Genomic DNA, 22,096 nt, shown 5'->3' on the forward strand with positions numbered 1-22,096 from the left:
GGTCTTTTGTGTGGGAACAGCACCAATCTATGCACAATGGCAAGGCCATCCAAACTATGTACAATGACCATCATAGGAAATATTTTATTTTTAGTGCAGCTAAACGCCGCACCCGCTGAAAATTTAAGTTTTAAACACGTAAACGCTGCAGCGTTTCTTCCGGAAATTACGGTATTTCAAGAAAATTACCAGGTCACTTTGCACATTGCTTTTTTCTTCAGAAATCTTGCTGTGCAAACTTTTCCATTCCAATAAATGCTCTTTAACTTCCTGCACAACAGCTAAAATACCTTGTTGAGAATTACCTTGTAGTATATTCTGTAAGACAAAATGACAATGAATATACTCTTAATTAGTGTTTACAAATAACAAATTACTCATAATTAGTGTTTACAAATATTATACACTATAAAATGTTGATCATTATAAAATATCAATCAGAGACATTTTTCTAAAATAAATATTTAATATTTTAATTTGCAAATAACACAAATGCTTACTCTTCATCCATTTTAAGGTATCTCATTTCCATCTACTAAGATCACTATATACTTATATGGAGTTTTACAGGAGTAACTGTTAAAAATTCAATCTAATTAAATACAATACAAAGTCTGAGATCTGGAATCATTAGGACTTTGGAAATTTCTGGATTTTAAATCAGATAATGCTAACCCCCTTCCATAACAACTTACAGGTTGAAAATGTGATAATGGCAAACTACAATCAATTTATTCTCAGGGCATTGTTGGACTTCCAGCTAGTGTTTGAAAGTGACATGCAAGAATCTGTTAGACCAGAGGGGGGGGAATCGCATTTATGGCACACTTACCACCTTTTGTTGAATATTATACTCTCTATTCCTAGACTTTATAAGGAAACTTTCTGGTTTTTACATTACTCTGTTTATTTGTATGCCCAAAGGAGCATTCGCCCAGAAGGGCTATTAGTCTCAAAACAGGATTTTGCACAGAAACCTTATAAAAGACAGAATCAGTTTTAAAATTGTTACTACAAAATATTATTGCCCTGTATTATATTTTAAGAAATTAAATAATAAACAATTCGCTTGAATGTATGCTTGTTTTTCGCATTGTAAAAAAACAACGGCACTTAGAGACATCAAATTTTGAATAATGTAGTCCTCCACCTGAATATGGACAACTGGGAGCCTCAATTTTGAATTTGTTTTATTATGTATTTTATATTTTGTAAACCTTTAACGAATTTTTGATTAACAAACTCAATGATTTCAAAGTAATAATGTCAACATTGTATGGGAGACACAAAGCATTTTTATCTCCAGCATGTGAGACTGCTTATCGTAAATTTTAAAGACATGCTATTTTAAAATATTTTATTGTGTATTTCAAGTTCTGTGAAAATTTAACGAATTTGGTATTAACAAACTCAATGATTTCAAAGTGAGCAATGGCAACACTAGTTTACGGAAAAAACATTTTTATCTCCAGTGTGCAAGATTGTCTATCGAAAGTTCTAAAGATAGGCTGTTTTCAAATATTTTTAGCCCAAACGTGAAAATGTATGTAAATGAAAAAAAGCACCTTTGGGTGTGATACAAGATCTAAAAGCTTTCAGAAAAAATTTTTTTAGCAATTTTATTTATATTTTTTTGGTTGGTGATCCGGAAGTTTAGATATAAGATCATTCCAGATATTAGACGCTTGGATTTCAGACTTTGAACTGTAATAGAGATATTCTTAAGCACAATTAAAAATTTAAATTGTGACAAACTTCGAACCAATTTAAACCCTCACAGAATTTTGCTATTAAAAATTTAAAAAAGTGAGAAGAACATTAAAAAAACTTACAAAATATAAAAAATTATAAATACTTAAACAAACTAGCTTCCAGTTAAACATCTGAAACAGTTTTAAGAAAAAAGCCTGCCAGTTTAAAAGTAAATTTCCAGACATTAAAAATACAAAATATTTTCTGTTAATAAATGCAACATTGTGGTGCTTAAGCTACCAGTTCATGGGATATACAGTACTTCTTTAAAATATTATTAAAACCTATAACTGCCTATAAGTTGCCCAACTGTTCGACATTCTTATGTTGCTGAAAATCACATACAGTTCAGTTTGTGGAATCTACAGTCTTTTTTTTTGAAGAAAATGAGCAAACAATAATTTAACCTTGTCAAAAGCCCTTGTAAGACCATAAAAAGTCACAGAAATCCTTTCATAAAGTACTGACTAATTCTGGCCCCTAAACAATAGTATAAGCCCAGTCTTTGAATCCCCCCCCCAAAAAAAAAACTTTATAGAGAGAAAAACCAAAGATCAAAGAGGTCTCTGGGCAGATCCTAAAGTTATTTAGCAGTTTCATCATCCAAAGTGATGCCTACAGCCAAGCCTAATGTAGGAAAACTCGCATAATGGAGTTCAGACTAGCAGTCAACCTCCACTAATCCTTATACCATCTAAGGTGACAATAAAATGCAATATAAAATTAAATTAATTTGTTCAACCTCAGATTAGTAGACAAAATTTGCAATAAAAGCTCAAAAGCAAAGACAAGCACTTGAAACCACAAGATTTTAAAACTCAAACATGGGCATCAGTGAAACAAAAAAAAAAAAAAAAAAACATTTTTATTCTTTATTTAGTATTACAGTAATGTCTGCTGCACCAAAAAAAAGGGGGGACAGTTCTATATCTCTTGTTCTACAGGGCCGATTGACGAAATTCTACTTGGGTTTTTCGTCTCGAAAGTGACTTAGGATATGTATTCGATTTGCTGTGGCATTGTTTTAATATAGATATTTTAGATATTTGAGACACAAAATCAGAGTTTTTTTTAGAATTCTATTCTTTTCCATATTTCGATTCTACAACTCAAATTATGCCAGACTGTCAAATTTTGTAAAAATCGCACAAATAGTTTTTTAAAAATTAGCTCTCAAAATGTTAGCTCCTCAATGTTAATTGAATTTGATATATACAGTACTAAGTTCATAATCCAGAATCGTCGGGACTTCGGTGTTTCTGGGTTAAGGTTTTTTCCGGATTATAGAATATCAATTTAAATCTGGTAAGATGGCATGCAGAAATTTTACAATAAAATTTTAACCGTAATTTATGAAATAAAAAGCAATTATGATCTAAAAGCATACTTGCCAACCTATGACACTCAAAAATCAGGAGACTTTTTTTAAGAAATCAGGAGATTTTTCACAACGTTAAAAAGACTTTTTAAATGATAAAAATATAGTTTTTAATAATGAATTAACTTTAAATAGTTACTAATTCTTAAATGCAAGCAACACAAAAATACTTTACACATAAAAAACATTTTTATTACTTGCATCGTTTAGGGGGGGGGAAGACACTTTAATCAGTTTTCGTATAAATGTTATGAACAGTGGCAGATTTTGCTTTCGTTAAGAAAGAAACTTCACAATTTTGTTCATAGCAATTGCCACGTAGGCCTGCTTTCGCTAATAAAAGTTTCTCTAATGCGTTATCACTAATGCAGCTGTTGAAACTGTTTTAATTTTTCTTTCCTTTTAGAACTACTTTCAAGATAGTAATAAATATCAACAATGTGTTTTGGTCCTTGCACTTGAGTATTTCTTAGCAATTTCACTATCGGGAAACATTTTTCTAAATAAAGCTGCAGCGTGATCCGATGCAATCAGTGGCAGGTTGTGCTCCAGTAAAAAGGCAGAGAATAGACATTCTGCATTAATAACTTTTTGATCCTTTGTTTCCGAAAAAAAAATTCATTTTTCGTTTTTTTCAAAACAACTCATGTTGTCCTTGTGTTTTTGTGTATGCACATGTTTGAGAACATCCGCCCTTCCACCATGCGAAATCGAAAAATCGCAACGACAGACGGTACACATTGCAAATTTTTTACATTTCCTTGAAGAAATAATAGAAGGAAAGTCAACTGTGTGCGATTTTTGAAATGTACACGAGTATTTCACCTTTCTCGCAGAGATAACAAAAGATGATAATTTCTAAAACTATGTCCCGAAGGCACGTGTACTCACACAACTCAGGACAAGATGAACAAATTAACTAAAGAACATACAAATAACAGCCTTGAGCTTGCTTTGTGCTCATTGGCTGATATATGCCAGATGACACGCAGTGGAACTCGATGCCCATTGGAAAACTGGAGATGGACGTTTCTGGATACGTATGCTCTCACTCACAAAGCAGAAAAAATTCTCATCTGATTCGCAAGGTTTTGTTTTAGATATAATCTAGATAAAATTCAATTGCTTTCAGACGTCCAAAATCCCCCCTTTTTTGGGGGGTTCATATAACAAAGTATATGTATTAAGCCAAGTTCCATAAAAATCGTGAGAAATTTTAAGAAAAGAAAACGTCGGGAGAAATATATTGTAAATCGGTTTGGTGGGAGACCGGTCGAAAATCAGGAGTCTCACGCCTAAATTGGGAGAGTTGGCAACTCTGTAAAAGGTATCAAATTTTACAAAAAAAAAACTTAATATTTATTTGTTTACTTCATCAAACATTTCTTTCAACATGTGCATGCGTAAAACATACGAGCATGTGTAATGTATGTGGAGCAATTCATAATGACAGCGATGAAGCTGTACACTCTGACATTAATTTCCCCCTCACCCCCGCTAACTGTAATTGGACTTGATCCAAAAAGAAAGAAAAACATTCTCTCCTTGTATGACTCACTTCTCGCGTTATGCAATGGACAGTAAACAACGCTTGTAATCATCGCTAGATATTTTTTCTTCTAATACCTAATAAATATGTTATTTTGTGTTTGCTAATATAATGATCGTATTCCTTACATGCGCAGCTTGGATTACACTTTATTGGTAAGAACTTTAATTCTGTTTTATTCATTTGCTCGTCTCGATTTAGCAAAGTTATAATAGTAAACAAAAATGAACCACGAATACCTTCAACAATAGATTATGAGACCGAGAGTATGTTTACTTCAACTAAACGCATAAAATATATCGAGATATGCAATCAAGGATAAAAAATACAAAAAGATACTCTGCCATAAATTACCGCTGGATAATCCGAAAAAGAAAAAGCCAAGCCTGTCTTCAAAAGCGAAACAAAACTGCATAGTTGTGTACAGCGCATTCGAAATACAGAAGCAGAAATGGCTACTAGCTGCGAAAATAAATATTCGATCATGAAACTAAATAACAACTATCAAGTATGGAAATACAAACTTGAAATGACCCTGAAAAAGGAAACTTTATGGGATTTAATAGCAGATTATACACCAAAAGAAATAAATGCTGAATGGACAAAACGAGATGAACAAGCACAAGCTACCATTAGTTTATTCATAGAAGACAACCAAATCGTACACATAAGAAATAAAAAGACAGCCAAAGAAATATGGAATGATATAAAGAAAATTCATGAAAGAAAGAATCTTTCGAGTAAACTTTACCTTCTCAGAAAGCTGTATATGTTAAAAGCAGAAAATGAATACAAACTTGAAGAACACGTGAACAAAATGCTTGAAATCATAGATGAACTGCGAGGAATCGGTGAAGAAATAAAGGACAGTCACATTGCAGCGCTCTTACTAAGTGGCTTACCGAAAAGCTACGAAAATATTATTACAGCTTTAGAAGCATGCCCAGAAGAAGAACTAATGTTGGAATACGTAAAAACGAAACTCATCGACGAATGCATGAGAAGAAAAGAAGGCACGCGAACAGAAGAAACAACTGCCTTCAAAACGAATTTTAACACAAATTCAGGCATTTCAATCAATGAAAATGCAATTATTGCAAATGATTAGGACACTTGGAAAAGAATGCAGATTCTTAAATAAAAATAAATAAATAAATAAATAAATAAAACGAAAGTAACTCATTTTTCAAGAATTAAAAGCAAACGAATAAAGGAAATTATAAAATAAACAGAAAACAAAAGTTGCTGTAAATGAGGATAGACACGACGATGAAAATGAAAATAAGAATCTTGAGAAGACTGAGAATTACACGTTCGAAGTCACAAGAGAAAGAAAATTTCAAAATTCAAATTGGTCAGTTGACTCAGGAGCTACTTGTCATATGACCAATAACCTAAACTTTTTCACCAAATTTGATAGAAACAAGACTGAGCAAATAACAATTGCTAATGGCGCGCAGATGAAGTCCGAAGGTATAGGAGAAGGATACTTATACTGTACAGACGACGAAGATAACGAAATAGAAGTGAGACTCGTAGATGTTCTGTACGTTCCTGACCTAGAAGGGGGATTGATATCCGTATGAAAAATTACAAAGAAAGGATTTACAGTTGAATTTGAAGAAAATATTTGCAGAATAAAGAAGAAAAATAAAACCATAGGAATTGCTAAAGCAGAAGGAAATTTATATACCATAATTGAATCGCAAAGAAGAAAAGCCAAAATTGCAGCTGCAGAAAGAAGTGAAAATAGTATAGATCTTTGGCATAGAAGACTAGGACACAGAAATTATGAAGCAATCAAGAGGCTAAAGAATGATGACCTGGCAACCGGAATAAGGATTGAAGGAGAAGCCAAACAGGAAAAAGAATGCGAATGCTGTATTAGAAGCAAAATGACTGAATTGCCATATCCCAAGCTAAACAACTATAGAGCAAAATCGGTTCTAGACCTGATACATTCAGATATTTGTGGACCAATTGGTACAACATCACTAGGAGGAAAGAAATACTTCATAACATTCATCGACGATCATTCGAGATACACAATGATCTATCTGCTAGCTACAAAAGATGAAGCTATATCCAAATTAAAACAATTTGTAACCATGACGAAGAACAAATTTGGAACGAAGCCAAAAGTCTTAAGAACAGATAATGGAGGAGAATATACAAGCATAGAGATTGAAGAATATCTAAAGGAAGAGGGAATCGAACATCAAACCTCCGTAGCATATTCACTGCAGCAGAATGGTACAGCAGAAAGAAAAAATCGATACTTAATGGAAATGACAAGATGCCTGCTACTCGATTCAGGACTCAAAAGAGAATTTTGGGTGAAGCCGTAATGACAGCCACCTATCTACAAAAAAGGCTACCATCAAGATCAGTTGAAAAAACACCGTATGAGCTATGGAATAATAAGAAGTCGAATCTAAGCCATATCAAAGTTTTTGGCAGTACAGCTTATTGTATAGTTCCAAAGCAGAAAAGAAGCAAACTAGATGAAAGAGCAGAAAAAGGAATTCTTGTTGGATATAGTGACCATACTAAAGGATATAGAATTTACATGCCACATGCAAACAATGTCGTGATCAGAAGAAGCGTAATATTCGATGAAAACAAAGAAGAAGAAATGCCTCGTCAATTAAATGATCAGAATGAGAAAATAGAATGGCCTTTTAAAGAAAATAAATTGACAGAACCATGTCCAAATGCTACGACAGAGGAAGGAATTGAAACAGAAGAAATTCTCCTATTACCGAGAAGATCCCAGAGAACGACTAAAGGAATCCCACCAAACAGATTCTCATACATGGCTAAGAATGAAGAAATCAAAGTTCCTAAAGACTGGCAAGAACTGCAAACTTTTCCTACCAAAGAAAAGGAACTGTGGTTAAAATCTACAAAAGAAGAAATGGAAGCACTAAAGAGAAACAAAACATGGGAACTAGTCGATCTTCCAAAAGGAAAGAAGGCAATTGGAAACAAATGGACATTCAAAACAAAATCCGATGCTTCAGAAAATATTATCAGATACAAAGCTAGTTTAGTAGCTAAAGGATATTGCCAAAAATTTGGGCACGACTATGACAAAACATTCGCACCAGTTGTAAAGTATACCACAATAAGGACCGTCTTGGCAATAGCAGCTCAAATGAAGATGCACGTAAATCACTTCAATGCAAAAACAGCTTTTCTATATGGAGATCTGAAAGAAGATATATATAGGAAGCAACCAGAAGGTTACATCTCTGCTTCAGAAGCAAATACAGTCTGTAAACTGAATAAAAGTATCTACGGACTAAAACAGGCAGCCAGAAACTGGAATCACAAGATAGCTGAAATCTTGCACAAACAAGGATACGTTCAAGGAAAGGCTGATCCATGTTCCTTCACACTAATCGAGAAAAATGGAAGAACTTACATAATCGTACACGTTGATGACATATTAGTCGCGAGCGACAAGCGTGAATCAATTCAAGAAGTTGAAAGAATTCTCCAAGAATATTTCGACATTCGAAATCTTGGAGAAGTATCTACATATCTAAGAATTGAAATTGAAAGAGAAAAAGACGAAAGCTTTAAACTTCATCAAGCTAACAAGATTAGGAGTATGATCGAAAAATTTGACGGTGTGTCACCAAAGAAACTAAGCTATACACCCATGACTACGAATTTTACAAAAAACAAAAACAACCAGGGTGACGTTTTTCCCGATAATCGGAAGTATAGGGAAGCAGTGGGAGCACTTTTATCTTTAGCAACAGTATCAAGACCTGACATAGCAAATTCTGTTGGAATACTTAGCAGAAAAGTAGAAAATCCATCAACATCAGACTGGAATGGTATCATTAAAATCATACAATATCTGAGAGCTACAATTAATTACAAATTATATATAAAATCCAACGGTGTACCAGTCATCAAAGATTACAGTGACGCTGTTGGGTAGGAGATACCTCTGACAAAAAATCCACATCCGGATACATATTTCAAATAGGAAACAGTACGGTATCATGGGGCAGCAAGAAACAAAATTCTGTCGTCCTATCTTCGACAGAAGCTGAATACATCGCTCTAGCCTTAACCTTGCAGGAGCTACAATGGATTAGACAACTGATGGAAGATTTAGGTTTTGCTCAACAGGAAGCTAACATCATATACGAGGAAAATATATCATGCATAAATCTTTCCAGAGAAGAAAAAGGAAGCAGTTACACCAAACACATTGATGTGAAATATCACTACGTATGTGATCTACAATATCAAGGAATCAAGGTTAAATTGCAACAGTAAAATGATAGTATGTAGACATGTTCACGAAACCCTTGTCCAGACAAGAGCTGGAATATTTATTAAAAGGAATTGTCTTTACTCCGGACGAAACATCTCATCGAGTGGGAGATTGTGGAGCAATTCATAATGACAGCGATGAAGCTGTACACTCCGACATTAATTTCCCCCCTCACCCCCGCTAACTGTAATTGGACTTGATCCAAAAAGAAGGAGAAACATTCTCTCCTTGTATGACTCACTTCTCGCGTTATGCAATGGACAGTAAACAACGTTTGTAACCATCGCTAGATATTTTTTCTTCTAATACCTAATAAATATGTTATTTTGTGTTTGCTAATATAATGATCATATTCCTTACATTCGTAGCTTGAATTACACTTTATTAAGGTAAGAACTTAAATTCTGTTTTATTCATCTGCTCATCTCGATTTAGCGAAGTTGTAATGGTAAACAAAAATGAACCATGAATACCTTCAACAATGTATGCGCATTTTCTACATGCATACGCAAAGTTTGTGGCTTTGAGGTCCGGATTATAGATCATTCCGGATAATGGACATCCGGATTACGGACTTTGTACTGTATTTATTAATATCTCTTTTTTTTATTAAACTAACTTGATTCCTACTTCCAGAATTCAAAATTTAGGATTAATCCAAACATAATTTGAACATTTTTGTATTATTTATTTATTTAAAACATTTTTATTTTTTAAATATTTTTCTTAAATTTTTCGAAAAAAATTTTGCATTATAACCTATAAAATTTTTAAAATCATCTTAAAATAGATCTATTTCTAAGTACACCTGCTAAAAATGAGAGTTTTTTTATTCAAAGTTTCCTAAGATGTATGGGAATTTACATTTTGGTGCATTTTGAAATTTGGTCTATTTAATATAAGCGATAATAACGAAAATGTGGTTTATGCACTTTATTAGAATTATTTGAAAGAATGAACGATGGACCTTTTTTCCTCTTGTGCATCAATGAAAAATAAGAAAAGTAAGTTGGTTACTAAAAATTAAAAATTCCACCGAATGAATTATTCTTGGCGTAACCTGAAAAAAAAAATCCACCAAGATAAATTTTTAAATTTCTCACCAAAAATTACAAAATTTAATATCTAGGCATAATTTGAGTCTACAATTAAAATATGGAAAAAATTATATGTTATTTCAATAAAAGTCTGATTTTGTGTTAAAATACCTGTGTTAGAATAACGCTATATATAAATCTAATATATATCCTAAGTCGCGCTTTCTCAAGACATGAAAAACACAATTTGAATTTCGTCAATCAGCCCAGTAGAAAGGGAGATACAGAACTGTCCCCCTCTTTCATTTTTAATTCATTTATTTATTTATTTATTTATTTTGTGTAGTGTACATAATACTTAACTCATAAGTTAAATATATATTTATTATACACAATAAATTTTCAAATTACATATGTACTTTTAAAATAAAGTAAAGTAAAATGTCATCTATCAGTCTTCTATTTTGTTTCAAATGCATCAAACTGAATTTAAAAAAAAAATTAGTATAAACCATAAAATACACAATAAAATGTTACAAAAAAGGCTGAGAGTCACTATTTCAAGAACCATTAAGTTCACAATTCCTTTAAAAATTGCTAAAAGTGGATGAATAATGGAATGGATGAAATTACTTACATGAGACAGGTAACTATTATCCCCAGCATCACCATGAGAAGGAGACATTTTGAAGGTCTGCAACAATTCTTTTGTGTCTTGAAGCACTGTTACAAGATTTTTCATTTCCTCAGATACTTCACTTAAGTTTCCAGACTGCAAGAATAAAAAGACAACAGTTTCAAGGATTATATATATACAAACACACAGATACACATACACCCTGTCCACAAGTGGAAGTACAGTCAAAAGTCGTTAATTCGGACACCCATAATCCGGACCTCAGAGCTACAAACTTTCTGCGCATGCGTCGTGTTGACGCATGCTCATAAGACCTATACGTCTGCAAATATACATGTACGCATGCGCAAAATACGTTTACAAATGTGCGTTTAATGTATAACGGACGGTATAAGATAAGCTAAAATTATCTAATTATCTATTTCAGTTAATGTTGCAGATTGCGTTATTCCTTAATCTTCTAATTTGATCCAGCTTATTATTTTTGGTAGACTGTAAGAGCAATTTTATAAAAGTAAGCTTGAACTTTCAATTATGTCAAAAAGAATTTCCAATTCTGGAGCTGCCAAACGATCTACAAAGTGAAAGCATGTTTCGATGACCATCATACAAAAAGTGGAATTGCTGCAAAAAATGGATAAAGGCATATCCTTTGTTTCTCTAACCATTCTGAAACCTGTTTATCAATTTCACGCTGCGGGGGAGGATGTCGCAGCACCCAATGAACTGGAAGTTGATATGTCAGCACTATCCTTATCTTCAGGGCAGATGTTTTTATTTTATTCGGCTTATAATTCCTTACTAAATGTAGTATTTCATCTCGATGTACTCCGTCTTTGATATGATTTAAATCAAATTCCTCATCATTATAAATATCACAAATACACATCAAATAGTTTTCTGGTTGTGTGTTGAAAGAAATGTTTAATAAAGTAAACAAATAAATATTAAGCTTTTTTTTTTTTTATTTTGATACTCTTTAGATCATAATTGCTCTTTATTGCATAAATTACGGTTTCATATTTTTAATTTTATAATTTCTACATGCCATCTTACGAGATTTAAATTGATGATCTATAATCCAGAAAAACCGATAATCCGGAATCGCCGAAGTCCCGATGAGTCCGGATTAAAGACTTTTGACTGTATCTGCTTAGGTTGATCACTGGTCACGCATATACAGGCTGTATAGGTGCACTTATGCTGCTGATTTCAGTAGTTTGCATACAAAATTATGTAGTAAAGAGATGAAAATGTCATTGCACACGATTTTTAATGGGTCGAATTAAGTAAATAGAAGGGTGGCATTCAAGCCATATGCCAACATTTGTCCACTCCTGTGCTAAACGCACATTTACTTAGTGAATATTTTTCTTGCCAATACAACTTACTGAGTTTTAAAATAACCTATTTTATATATTTTTCTTTTACAAACTGAGGAGTTCATGCACTAATTCTGATTTATAAATGATCTTTCTCTTAAATACTTTATAAAAGAGCATGAAGTATTTAAGAGAAAGAAAAAATATACTTAAGCATAATTACCACTTTATAAGTGTGTGTGTGTGTACATACTATACATACATACAGATGGAGGAGAAAATAATGCAAACACCTGTAAAAAAGTAAGATGTATTTCACACCTGCAGTACAGCCATGCCACCTGCAACAGAAGTCTGCCACCTAGAGAGCGTGAAGAGGAAGGTATCAGTCTCTCAACAGTAGTCATTTGCGTTGCGTGCTTCGATAGAACTGTCTATGAGAAGCTGAAATGTCAGACCTGTCAGAGTTCCAAAGAGGAATGATAGTTGGAGCGTGTTTAAGTGAAGCATCGGTTACGGAAACAGCAAACCTTGTGGGGTGTGCAAGGAGTGTGGTATCAGCCGTTATGACAGCATACAGGAAAGAGGGTAAGACGACGTCTTCAAAGCACAACAGTGGCCGAAAGTCAAAGCTGGCTGATAGGAATAGACGGGTTTTGAAGCGCATAGTAGCCCGAAAGCACAAGCAATTGCTATCCGAGATAACTACCGAAATGAACAGTCATCTCCAGGACCCCATTTCAACAAAAACTGTCAAAAGGGAACTTCATGCTGTGAACATTTATGGCAGAGTGGCAATGCGTAAACCCTTTGTGACAGCAACTAATGCTTTCAAGCGACACCAGTGGTGCAGGGATCACAAAGGGTAGCCCCCCACAACAGTGGCAACAGGTAATGTGGTCAGATGAATTGTCATTCCCCTCATTTCAGATGACCGGATGCGTTTATTTCTGGAGAACGCCCAAAGAAGCGTTTCATCCTGACTGCCTCTTGCCAGCTGTGAAGCATGGGGGTGGCACCATTATGGTATGAGGTGCGATATCTTGGCGTGCTCTTGGGCGACTTGTTATTCTGCATGAGAGGATTACATTTAATCACTATCTAAGCATTCCAGAGGATCATGTACATCCTTTTATCCAGACTGTATTCCCTGGAAAGCGACCTCTTTTTCAAGACGACGACACCCCTATCCACACTGCTAGGTGTATTCAAGAATGGTTTGAAGAGCATCATGATGCAATTGAACATCTCGCTTGGCCCCCTCAGTCTCCGGACTTGAATATTATTGAAGATTTATGGGCATATTTGGAATCCAAACTTCCTTCCCGATTTTCCACCTCCCTCCGGACTTTCGGAATTAGAGACCGCTCTGCAGGAGGAATGATTTAATATTGCTTTAAATATTCTCTATGACCATTATGCATCTATTCCACATCGCATTCAAGCTGTACTTCAGTTAAAGGGTGGTCCAACCCCCTATTAATATCCATTATTTCACAGGTGTTCCTATTATTTTGTCCTCCATCTGTATATATATATATACAAGGTGATTCTAAACTGTTTTTACAAATGAAGAAGGGTGATAGTACCCATCTAGACGATCAATAATTATCATAGAACATAGGGTTGCATTCCACTGCAAGAGGCAGAAAAGAAGAAAGTAGAAACAGGAAGAACAAGGAAACTATCTAAGATTGTCAAGAATTAACAGTTTGCAAATTTGCATTGAGAAGAAGCAGCATTTTGTTCTTATTTGGTATCAAAGAAGGCCAATCAGAGCAAACAGTATACTTGAAAACAGCACAACATCATCGCTTTGAGTATTACCTTGATTACATCATCTGAAACTTTTTGTGAATGCCATGGCCGAGTACATGCAGGAGAAATTGGCAGATATTCACCTCACATACGGTTAAGCAAAAGGGAATGGATGGAAAGCACGAAGACTACATGAACAGCGATTTCCAACTTGTTAGATTTCAAGTCATCCAACCTTTTCCAGTGTCAATCGAAGACTACGAGAAACCGGTTCTTTTGTCATCTCAAAAAGCAATGTAGGACGTTCACGAAACGCACAAACGCCAAAAATGGAAGAGCGAGTTTTGAGTAGATTTGAAGCAGCTCCTTTCACAAGTACACAAGCAGTGGCATACAAAATAGGTATTTCTCAGCCAATGATTGGGTGTATTTTACACGAGGAACGAATGCACCCCTACTATGTGCAAAAAGTGCAATCTTTGGACACAGATGATTATCCCTGCCAGGCAGACTTTGCAGTGGATGCTTGGAATGAAGAATAGCAATCTACAATTTCCTGCTTTAATATTATTTAGTGAAGAGGTAACTTTCAGCACAGAAGGCATTTTCAACATGCACAATCAACATGTTTGGTCTGCCAGAAATCCCCAGAGAAATACTCCTCAGAAACACAGGCAGAAATTTTCTGTGAACATCTGGGCAGGCCCTTACATCATGTGAGACCATTTGACGGTGCAACATATCACATCTTCTTGGAACAAGTGCTTCTCAATTTATTGCAGGCTGTTCCGCTCCCTATACAAAGAAACATGTGGTTTATTCACGATGGAGTCCCTGCACATTCACTGCAGTCCATAACTTTTGAATGTCATATATACCACACAATGGATTGGAGATGGCGGACCTATGACTTGGTCTCCTCACTCACCGGACCCCAATCCATTGGACTCTTTCTTCTGGGTTTGATCTTTCTTTGAGATGGTGCTCCAGTTGGTCCTTTGCCAATGTCAACTGTGAAACAACATGAGTGGTCAACATTGAGCACTTTCTATGAGTTTTTCACTAAACAATAAATCTGATTGCGCAACTTTTGGTCTTGTTCGCTGCCTTTCCCAACACTGTTTTAAGTTCGGGTTGGAATTGTAATATTCCTCTTTTCTGCCTCTCGCAGTGGAATATGACCCTATGTTCTATGGTAATTATTGCTTCTTTGGATGGGTACTATTACCCCTCTTAATTTGTAAAAACAATTTAGAATCACTCTGTATATTAATATTAATAAAATCGAAAAAATACATATATAGATCTTTCAAAACAATATCCTATACAATTGCTGCTAAGATTTACATAAAATAATTATTAAGTTAAATGAAAACGAACAAGCAAAAGATGAAATAGAAAGTTCAAACTTAATAAAATTATTAAAAATTATTACGTAAAGTTAGTGGAAGCTACTAAATTAACCTGGAACTGGAAAAGTAATATGTAAAAATAAAATAAAATAAAATAAAAAAAAAAAATACACAATATAAATTTATGAAGGAAAAAGATGCATTATCACTGTCAGATTCAAAGTTTTCCAAGAGGTGAAAGAATCTAACAATGATGTCACCTTTTTTTCTAGCATAATCAGTTATGTTTCTGTTTGCTTCCAGTTAGGTGAGGCACAAATTTAATTATTTCAAATTATTTGTACCACTGAAAATTAAAAAAGTTGATAAAGTAATAATAATAATCATTTAGAATTATTCTAAAAATTAGCAGTATAATATTGAATATTATAATAGATATATAATATTCAGTATCATAGTGAATATTATACATATATACAGGGTGATTATAATTAAAGTTTATGTTTCAAAACGCTATAAAAAAAGAACCACTCATGAAAATGATGCCAAATTTGAAAGGAATGTTATTGAAGAAAGCGGAAAGCGTATGGCAGAAGAAAAAAATTAGTTTCAAAAGTTAGCAACAGATGGCGCTGCAAGCGGAAGAAGACGTAAATTAAAATGTTAGTTAAATTTCAGTGTTATAAAGCCGCCAGGTACCAGGCTGTTCCTCATTTCGCGTCTCAGACGTTCGCCATGGGTGTTTCACTGCAGGACCGCGGTCTGCTGGTAAAGCTGTATTACAAGAATGATGATTGTGCAAGAGTAGCTCTGCAAAAATTCAGGACACTGAAGGGTATAAAAGAAGGCGTTGGTCCAATGAGTGTCATAGGTCTAAAGAAAATGATGCAAAAATTCGAAACGACAGGTTCGTTTGATGTGCGATCTGGAAGAGGGAGAAAGCGAGTGAGTGCATTCGACGGTAGTTGAAGAAGTGGCCACAGCATTACAGGAAGGGTCGGCCGGTGGTGTGCAACCGTGTAGTGCACGAGGAATTGCCCGAACATTGGACAGGCCTACGAGCACGGTGCTGAAAATTGTACGAAACATCCTGCAATGCTATCCGTACAAAATTGGCCATGTGCAGGAGTTTCTTCCGTCTGACCTGACAGCTAGGGAGACGTTTGCATTAGAATTCCTGGCTCGCATGGAAGTGGATAATGAATGGCCGTGGAAAATTTTGTGGACAGATGAAGCCCATTTCCATCTGGCACAATACGTGAATACCCAGAATTGTCGAATATGGGCAACAGAAAATCCACTGGCAACGCACCCCGTACCACTTCATCCTGAAAAGGTCACGGTATGTTGTGGCTTTACGGCATCATTCATCCTACAACCATATTTTTTCGAGCAGACGAGTGCTTCCGGTCCTGTTACCACAACCGTCACTGGTCAGAGGTATCCGTCTCTTTTGCGCAACCACGTGATTCCAGCTCTGCAACAGCGTGGATGTGTGGATGAAATCATTTTTATGCAAGATGGTGCTCCTCCGCACATTGGACATCCCGTGAAGCAGCTGCTGAGGCGCCATTTCGGAAATGCTCGAATTATCAGCCGTCATTTCCCTACAGCCTGGCCGTCCCGATCGCCTGATCTTACTCCGTGTGATTTATGGCTGTAGGGATATCTGAAGGATGTTGTGTTCCGTGCTCCAATTGCAAATTTAGCGGAATTAAAGGCACGCATTTCGCAACACTTTCTTAACAACGCCCCGGAGACACTGCGATCCGTTGCGGAACATGCTGTTTGTCGCTTTCAACTTGTTGCACACAACGGTGGATACCATATTGAACATGTTTTGCGCCAGTCTCGCTACAGTTCCGAACTTCTTTGATGAATGGTTCTTATGCGGTATGTCGCCGCAAAACTCTTGAAACCGATTCGTCCCTTTCGATGTGATATGTATAGTCATGCAAATAAAATTATTCAACAATTCTAATTTGTCAATGCGTTTTTATGTGTAACTTCCATCTTAGCCGTTGTTTTACGAATCATTTCTCTTTTCTCGTCGTGATTCTGCCGCTTACAGCGCCATCTGTTGCTAACTTTTGAAACTAAATTTTTTTCTTCTGCCATACGCTTTCCGCCTTCTTCAATAACATTCCTTTCAAATTTCACATCATTTTCATCAGTGGTTCTTTTTTTATAGCGTTTTGAAACTTAAACTTTAATTATAATCACCCTGTATTATAATATTCAATATTGTACTGTAGATTAATACAAATAATTTTAAATCATTATTATAACTACTGCATCAATTTCTTCCAAAATTTTTAAACACCAAGTTGCATGTTGCACATTATTTGAAGATATTTTTACCTAAGTTGAAAGAAATATGCAAGTGAATAATTTAAAATTCGAGGGAAATTTTTAGATTGGCATAGATTTTGAATGAATAAAATTTTTCAGATTTCAAGAGCTATGAGACACAGATGTCTACTCTTTGAAGGGAGGGGGGAATAGAAAATAGAAATAGTTTTAAAAATTTTTTGCTAGGAATACTGAAATTAGAATTTTATCTTGCCCACAATAATGCTTTAGTCCATACTGCTGTCACTGCCAAAGAAGCAGTACAGGGCAAATATTGGTTTTAGAAAATTAACTTTAATCCTGATCCCTACACTTTTGATCTTCCTTCAAATGAATTTTATATATTTCCTAAACTCAAATTTCAGCTTCACAGAAGAAGGTCTAATGAATGTTTATGCAATCTAAAATTGTAATGGAAGAAAATGCAAGTCCACTTAAAGCTGCAAACGATATATGGAACAGATCTTTACAAAGATTAATGGAAAAACACACCTGAAATTTTTAAGAAAAATTTTTAAGGTTATTCAAAACAAAATTTAAATTATATCAAACCACTGTTTAATCATTGTGCCTGGTATTAGTATTTTATATTTTCACTGCTATGTAAAAATAAAATAAATTAATAAATAATTAATTAAAATAAATACGTTAATAAACTAATGAAATGTTGCTTTCAGAATGAAATTTAAGTAGTGCTTTTACTGAAATTACCTCATGAACAATTTTTCTCTTAAAGTAAAATAACATTAATAATACCAATAAAAGAAGCAGCAACAGCAAACTTCAGTTGAGAATCTATTATCCTTACTTATTATGGAGAAGTTATTATCCTTATGCATACCTAGAGGGTCCGAAGAGTTGCAAACAATATAAAAATCCCTATAAATAAATATATAAAAATTCTGCTCTTTAACCCTTTCCGGCACACTAACTTTTAAAGTTGGAATTTCGATTAAAAAAAAAAAGGTGGGCAGTTTAATTAGGCCTAGAGCAGTACACAAGTAAAATTTTGTAAAGATAGCACTTATCATTTTAATTCTGTGCGTGTGCCCGAAGCGGGCATACTGAATGAATAGAGCTTCGAAAAGAGTGCTGAAACGAGCATTGCTGGGAAGCACTTAAAAGAGTAAGAGACTTTGCGTATGATTAAAAAACACTAGATTCTGAATACCATAGCAGATTTAGCATTACCCAGAGTGTGCCATGGGGAGATCTGCTACTCTACACCCCTTAAAAAGCTCATTTTTGGTTATATGATAATTACATGCTTATGAATGGGAAAAAAAGTAACTTAAGTATATTATATTTACATTACTTACATTTCATATTTGCACTTTAGTCTATTTTTTCGTGATCCTTTTGGAAGAAAGTGACACCACTTTTAAAGAAGCATAATCCAATATTGCATGTTTTGCACATATGCTGGGATCCGTATCAGATTCATTATCTGAGAGCAATTCGTGTAGCACTTTCAGTGCCTTAGAAATGGTCACCCCTCTCTGATGCGTTTGGAAAATAATTAAAAATCCGAAAAAAATAAACTAATATTATATCTACAATTTGAAATTGTAAACTATAAAATAAAAATATAAATGTCTACAACTCAAACCTATTAAATGTAATGCTAAGAAAACTTCTTTGAACCAAAGCAAAAGAGAACTGCTCTAGTGAAAAACCAAACAGCTAACTGATAAAATTATCCCTGACCTTCACAAAATCACCCCAACAATTTCTTAGTTGATAACCAAACCAACCCTCAAAAAAAAGGGGGGAGAAGAATGAGAAAAACGGGAAATAAAACATAGATGTGGACCCATCTTTCTATGTTAATGAAGTTTATGGAGAAAACATTATAAGGGATGAAATGGTACAGAGTTGGAGCTTTTAAAGATAACTGCATGAATGTTCATGACAATGAATGAATGTAATGAACAAAGTGAGTCACCTGTCATTACTGCAGAGCCAATGCAGAAAGTTGGCCAATGAATGAAACAGAACAGACACTTTAAGATTCCTTCATTATCTGATGACTTTTCTTGGGTTTCATACTGATCTGCATGAAATTGTGAGCGAACAGTGAAATTATCGTAAATTGTGCTCATGCTGGGGTATCAAAATATTGACAGAGGTAGACAAAACCAAACGTCTAGGTAGTGCTTAAACTTTTCTTTAGCAGCACAGTGAGGCAGCTAATGATTTTTTAAGCCAAATTGTCACATGCAACAAAACCTGTGTAGCGTACAATCCACGGAATGGCAGCATTCATCTTCGGATAACAGCGTAAAGTTCAACCAAACTGTTTCAGTCAGAAAATCATATGTGCTGTGTTTTGGGACAGGAAAGGGGTGTTGCTTGCAGATTTTTTGCCTTATGGTGACACAATAAATTCTACGATGTAATGTGAGACCTTAAACAAACTGAGGGATGCAATCCAAAACAAAAGGCATGGCATGTTGAGAAGGGGGATTACTTTTGCAGCAACCATGCAACGAACTTTTAAATTAAATGTTAACTTTGTTTTTTTCATGTATAGCAGTGCTGCAACTAAATTCTGTACTTTTCTCTCAAGTGAAGTGAACTGATTTGTTGTAGTTAGTTCTTCCTTGTGCTTGTGCCGTTATCGTTAGCATGCATATACGCAGCATGATATGTTTTTGTAGAATGTTCTTTTCTTTCGCTTGTAAATTAAAAATAAAAAACTGTCTGAGAGGCTCATCAGTGAATTTGAAGATTCTGAACACCAGAAAATTAAAAAACTCCTCACTGAACTTCAGTTGGGGGATGAACGGCCTAGTCATCTCCTACGGAAAATGAAAGAGCTTTCTGGGAAACAGCTTAATGATGACTTTTTGCAAAATTTATGGATGCAACGGATGCCAGCCCATATCCAAACAGTTCTGTCTGCTTCTTCTGAAACACTTGATCAGCTAGCAATTATAGCTGATAAAGTCGCTGAAGTTGTTCAACCTAGTGCAATCTGTGCTACTTCTGGAGCTGGAACGTCCTTGGATCCCAATGCCATCACAACTGAAACCCTGGCCAGGCAGATCGAAGAACTTACACGCCAAGTTTCTGAACTTTCCCATGCTCGGAGGACAACTAGGTTCCGGAGTCGCTCAACCTCTCGCTCCAGAAAAGGTAATACTTCCAGTAATGTGTGTTTCTATCATAACCGTTTTAGTGATAAGGCACGCAAATGTGCTAAGCCTTGCGCGTACCAGCAGCAAAAAATCCTGTAACTCCCGTCATAGCTGGGATGACGGAAGTATCCAAAAAGCCCAGTCGATTATTTCTTCACGACAGGAAGACTGGTAAAAAATTTTTGATCGATTCTGGTAGTGAGATCTTAGTGTTACCTCCTTCTCCTAAAGATAAGAGAAACTGTTGTGAAACATTTGCCCTTTTTGCTGCCAACAATTCTAAAATTCCTGCATATGGATTTGTGCGCAGACAAGTCGACTTGGGTCACCGGAAGCCCTTCTCATGGACATTTGTGATTGCTGATTAACTTCTCCTATCATCGGTGCAGATTTTTTGAAACATTTTAATCTTCTTGTTGATTTGAAACGGCAGTGTCTTATAAATCCTGAAACTTCACTGTTTACTTATGGCAATGTTGCTCACAAAAGCCAACCTTCTATTGTCACAGTTTCTGTTAATTCAGATTATGACTCCTTGCTTTCTGAGTTTCCAGATATAACAAATCCTACTCTAATTAAGCAGACTGTTCCTCATAACACAGTGCATCATATCTTGACTTGTGGACCACCTGTGACTTCAAAACCGAGACTACTCCATCTGAAGCTGCACGAAGCAGTGAAATCTGAGTTCAAATTCCTCCTGGATCAAAGGGATAATACGTCCTTCCAAGAGTCCATGGAGTTCACCATTGCATGTTGTCCCTAAGCAGGATTCTACAGTTCGTCCGGTTGGAGATTACGGCAAGCTGAATTCTGTGACTGAATTTGATAGTTATCCTATTCCGTACCTTCAAGACTTTGCTCATTCACTCTACGGTAAATCCATTTTCTCAAAAGTAGACATCTTTAAAGCATTTCACCAAATTCCTATTGCAGACGCTGACATTCCTAAAACAGCAGTGACAACCTCATGGGGTCTCTACGAGTATACTCATCTGTGTTTTGGCTTAGTGAATGCACCCCAAACCTTCATGCGCTTTATGCACGAAGTCCTAAGGGGTCTCCCGTTTTGTTATGTTTATCTTGATGATATACTATGTTTTTCAAATGATGCAGTGGAGCATAAGAAGCACTTGCATGCTATATTTCAAAGACTGAGTACTTATGGTCTCAAGTTAAATGTTTCAAAATGTGTGTTTGGTGTCACTGAGTTGGAGTTTCTTGGTCACCATATAAGCCCAGAAAAGGGTTAAACCCTTGCAAAATAAAGTCCAAGCAGTCCTAGATTTTAAGTTGCCTGAAACTATTGGTAATTTGCGTAAGTTTCTAGGCCTAATGAATTTCTATCGTAGGTTTTTGCCTCATGCAGCAGATAACCAAGCTTTGTTAAGTGACATCCTAAAGGGTTCTGGTAAGAAGAATTCGAAGAAACCAATTATTTGGACTTCGCTTGCAACAGAGGCTTTCGAAAAATGCAAACAAGCACTAGCTAATGCCACGTTACTTGCCCATCCTTCTCCAA

At 35.2% G+C, this 22,096-nt stretch overlaps 1 protein-coding gene across 8 annotated transcripts in view; it reads right to left on the minus strand.

Annotated features, from left to right (window-relative positions):
* LOC118187069 (uncharacterized) overlaps window positions 1-22,096 on the minus strand; it is a 102,556-nt gene that overhangs the window by 19,620 nt on the left and 60,840 nt on the right. For all 8 annotated transcript variants that reach the window (XM_085811844.1, XM_085811846.1, XM_085811849.1 and 5 more), the window contains 2 exons: window positions 10,651-10,785; window positions 190-318 (listed from right to left, as the gene is read on the minus strand). In XM_085811844.1, coding sequence (XP_085667970.1) covers window positions 190-318; window positions 10,651-10,785 — 264 coding nt within the window. The remainder of the gene's footprint in view (window positions 1-189; window positions 319-10,650; window positions 10,786-22,096) is intronic.

This window comes from Stegodyphus dumicola, chromosome 2 (genome assembly GCF_044657685.1).
Source record: "Stegodyphus dumicola isolate Sdum_Otavi_A_Nest chromosome 2, ASM4465768v1".
NCBI lineage: Eukaryota > Metazoa > Arthropoda > Arachnida > Araneae > Eresidae > Stegodyphus > Stegodyphus dumicola.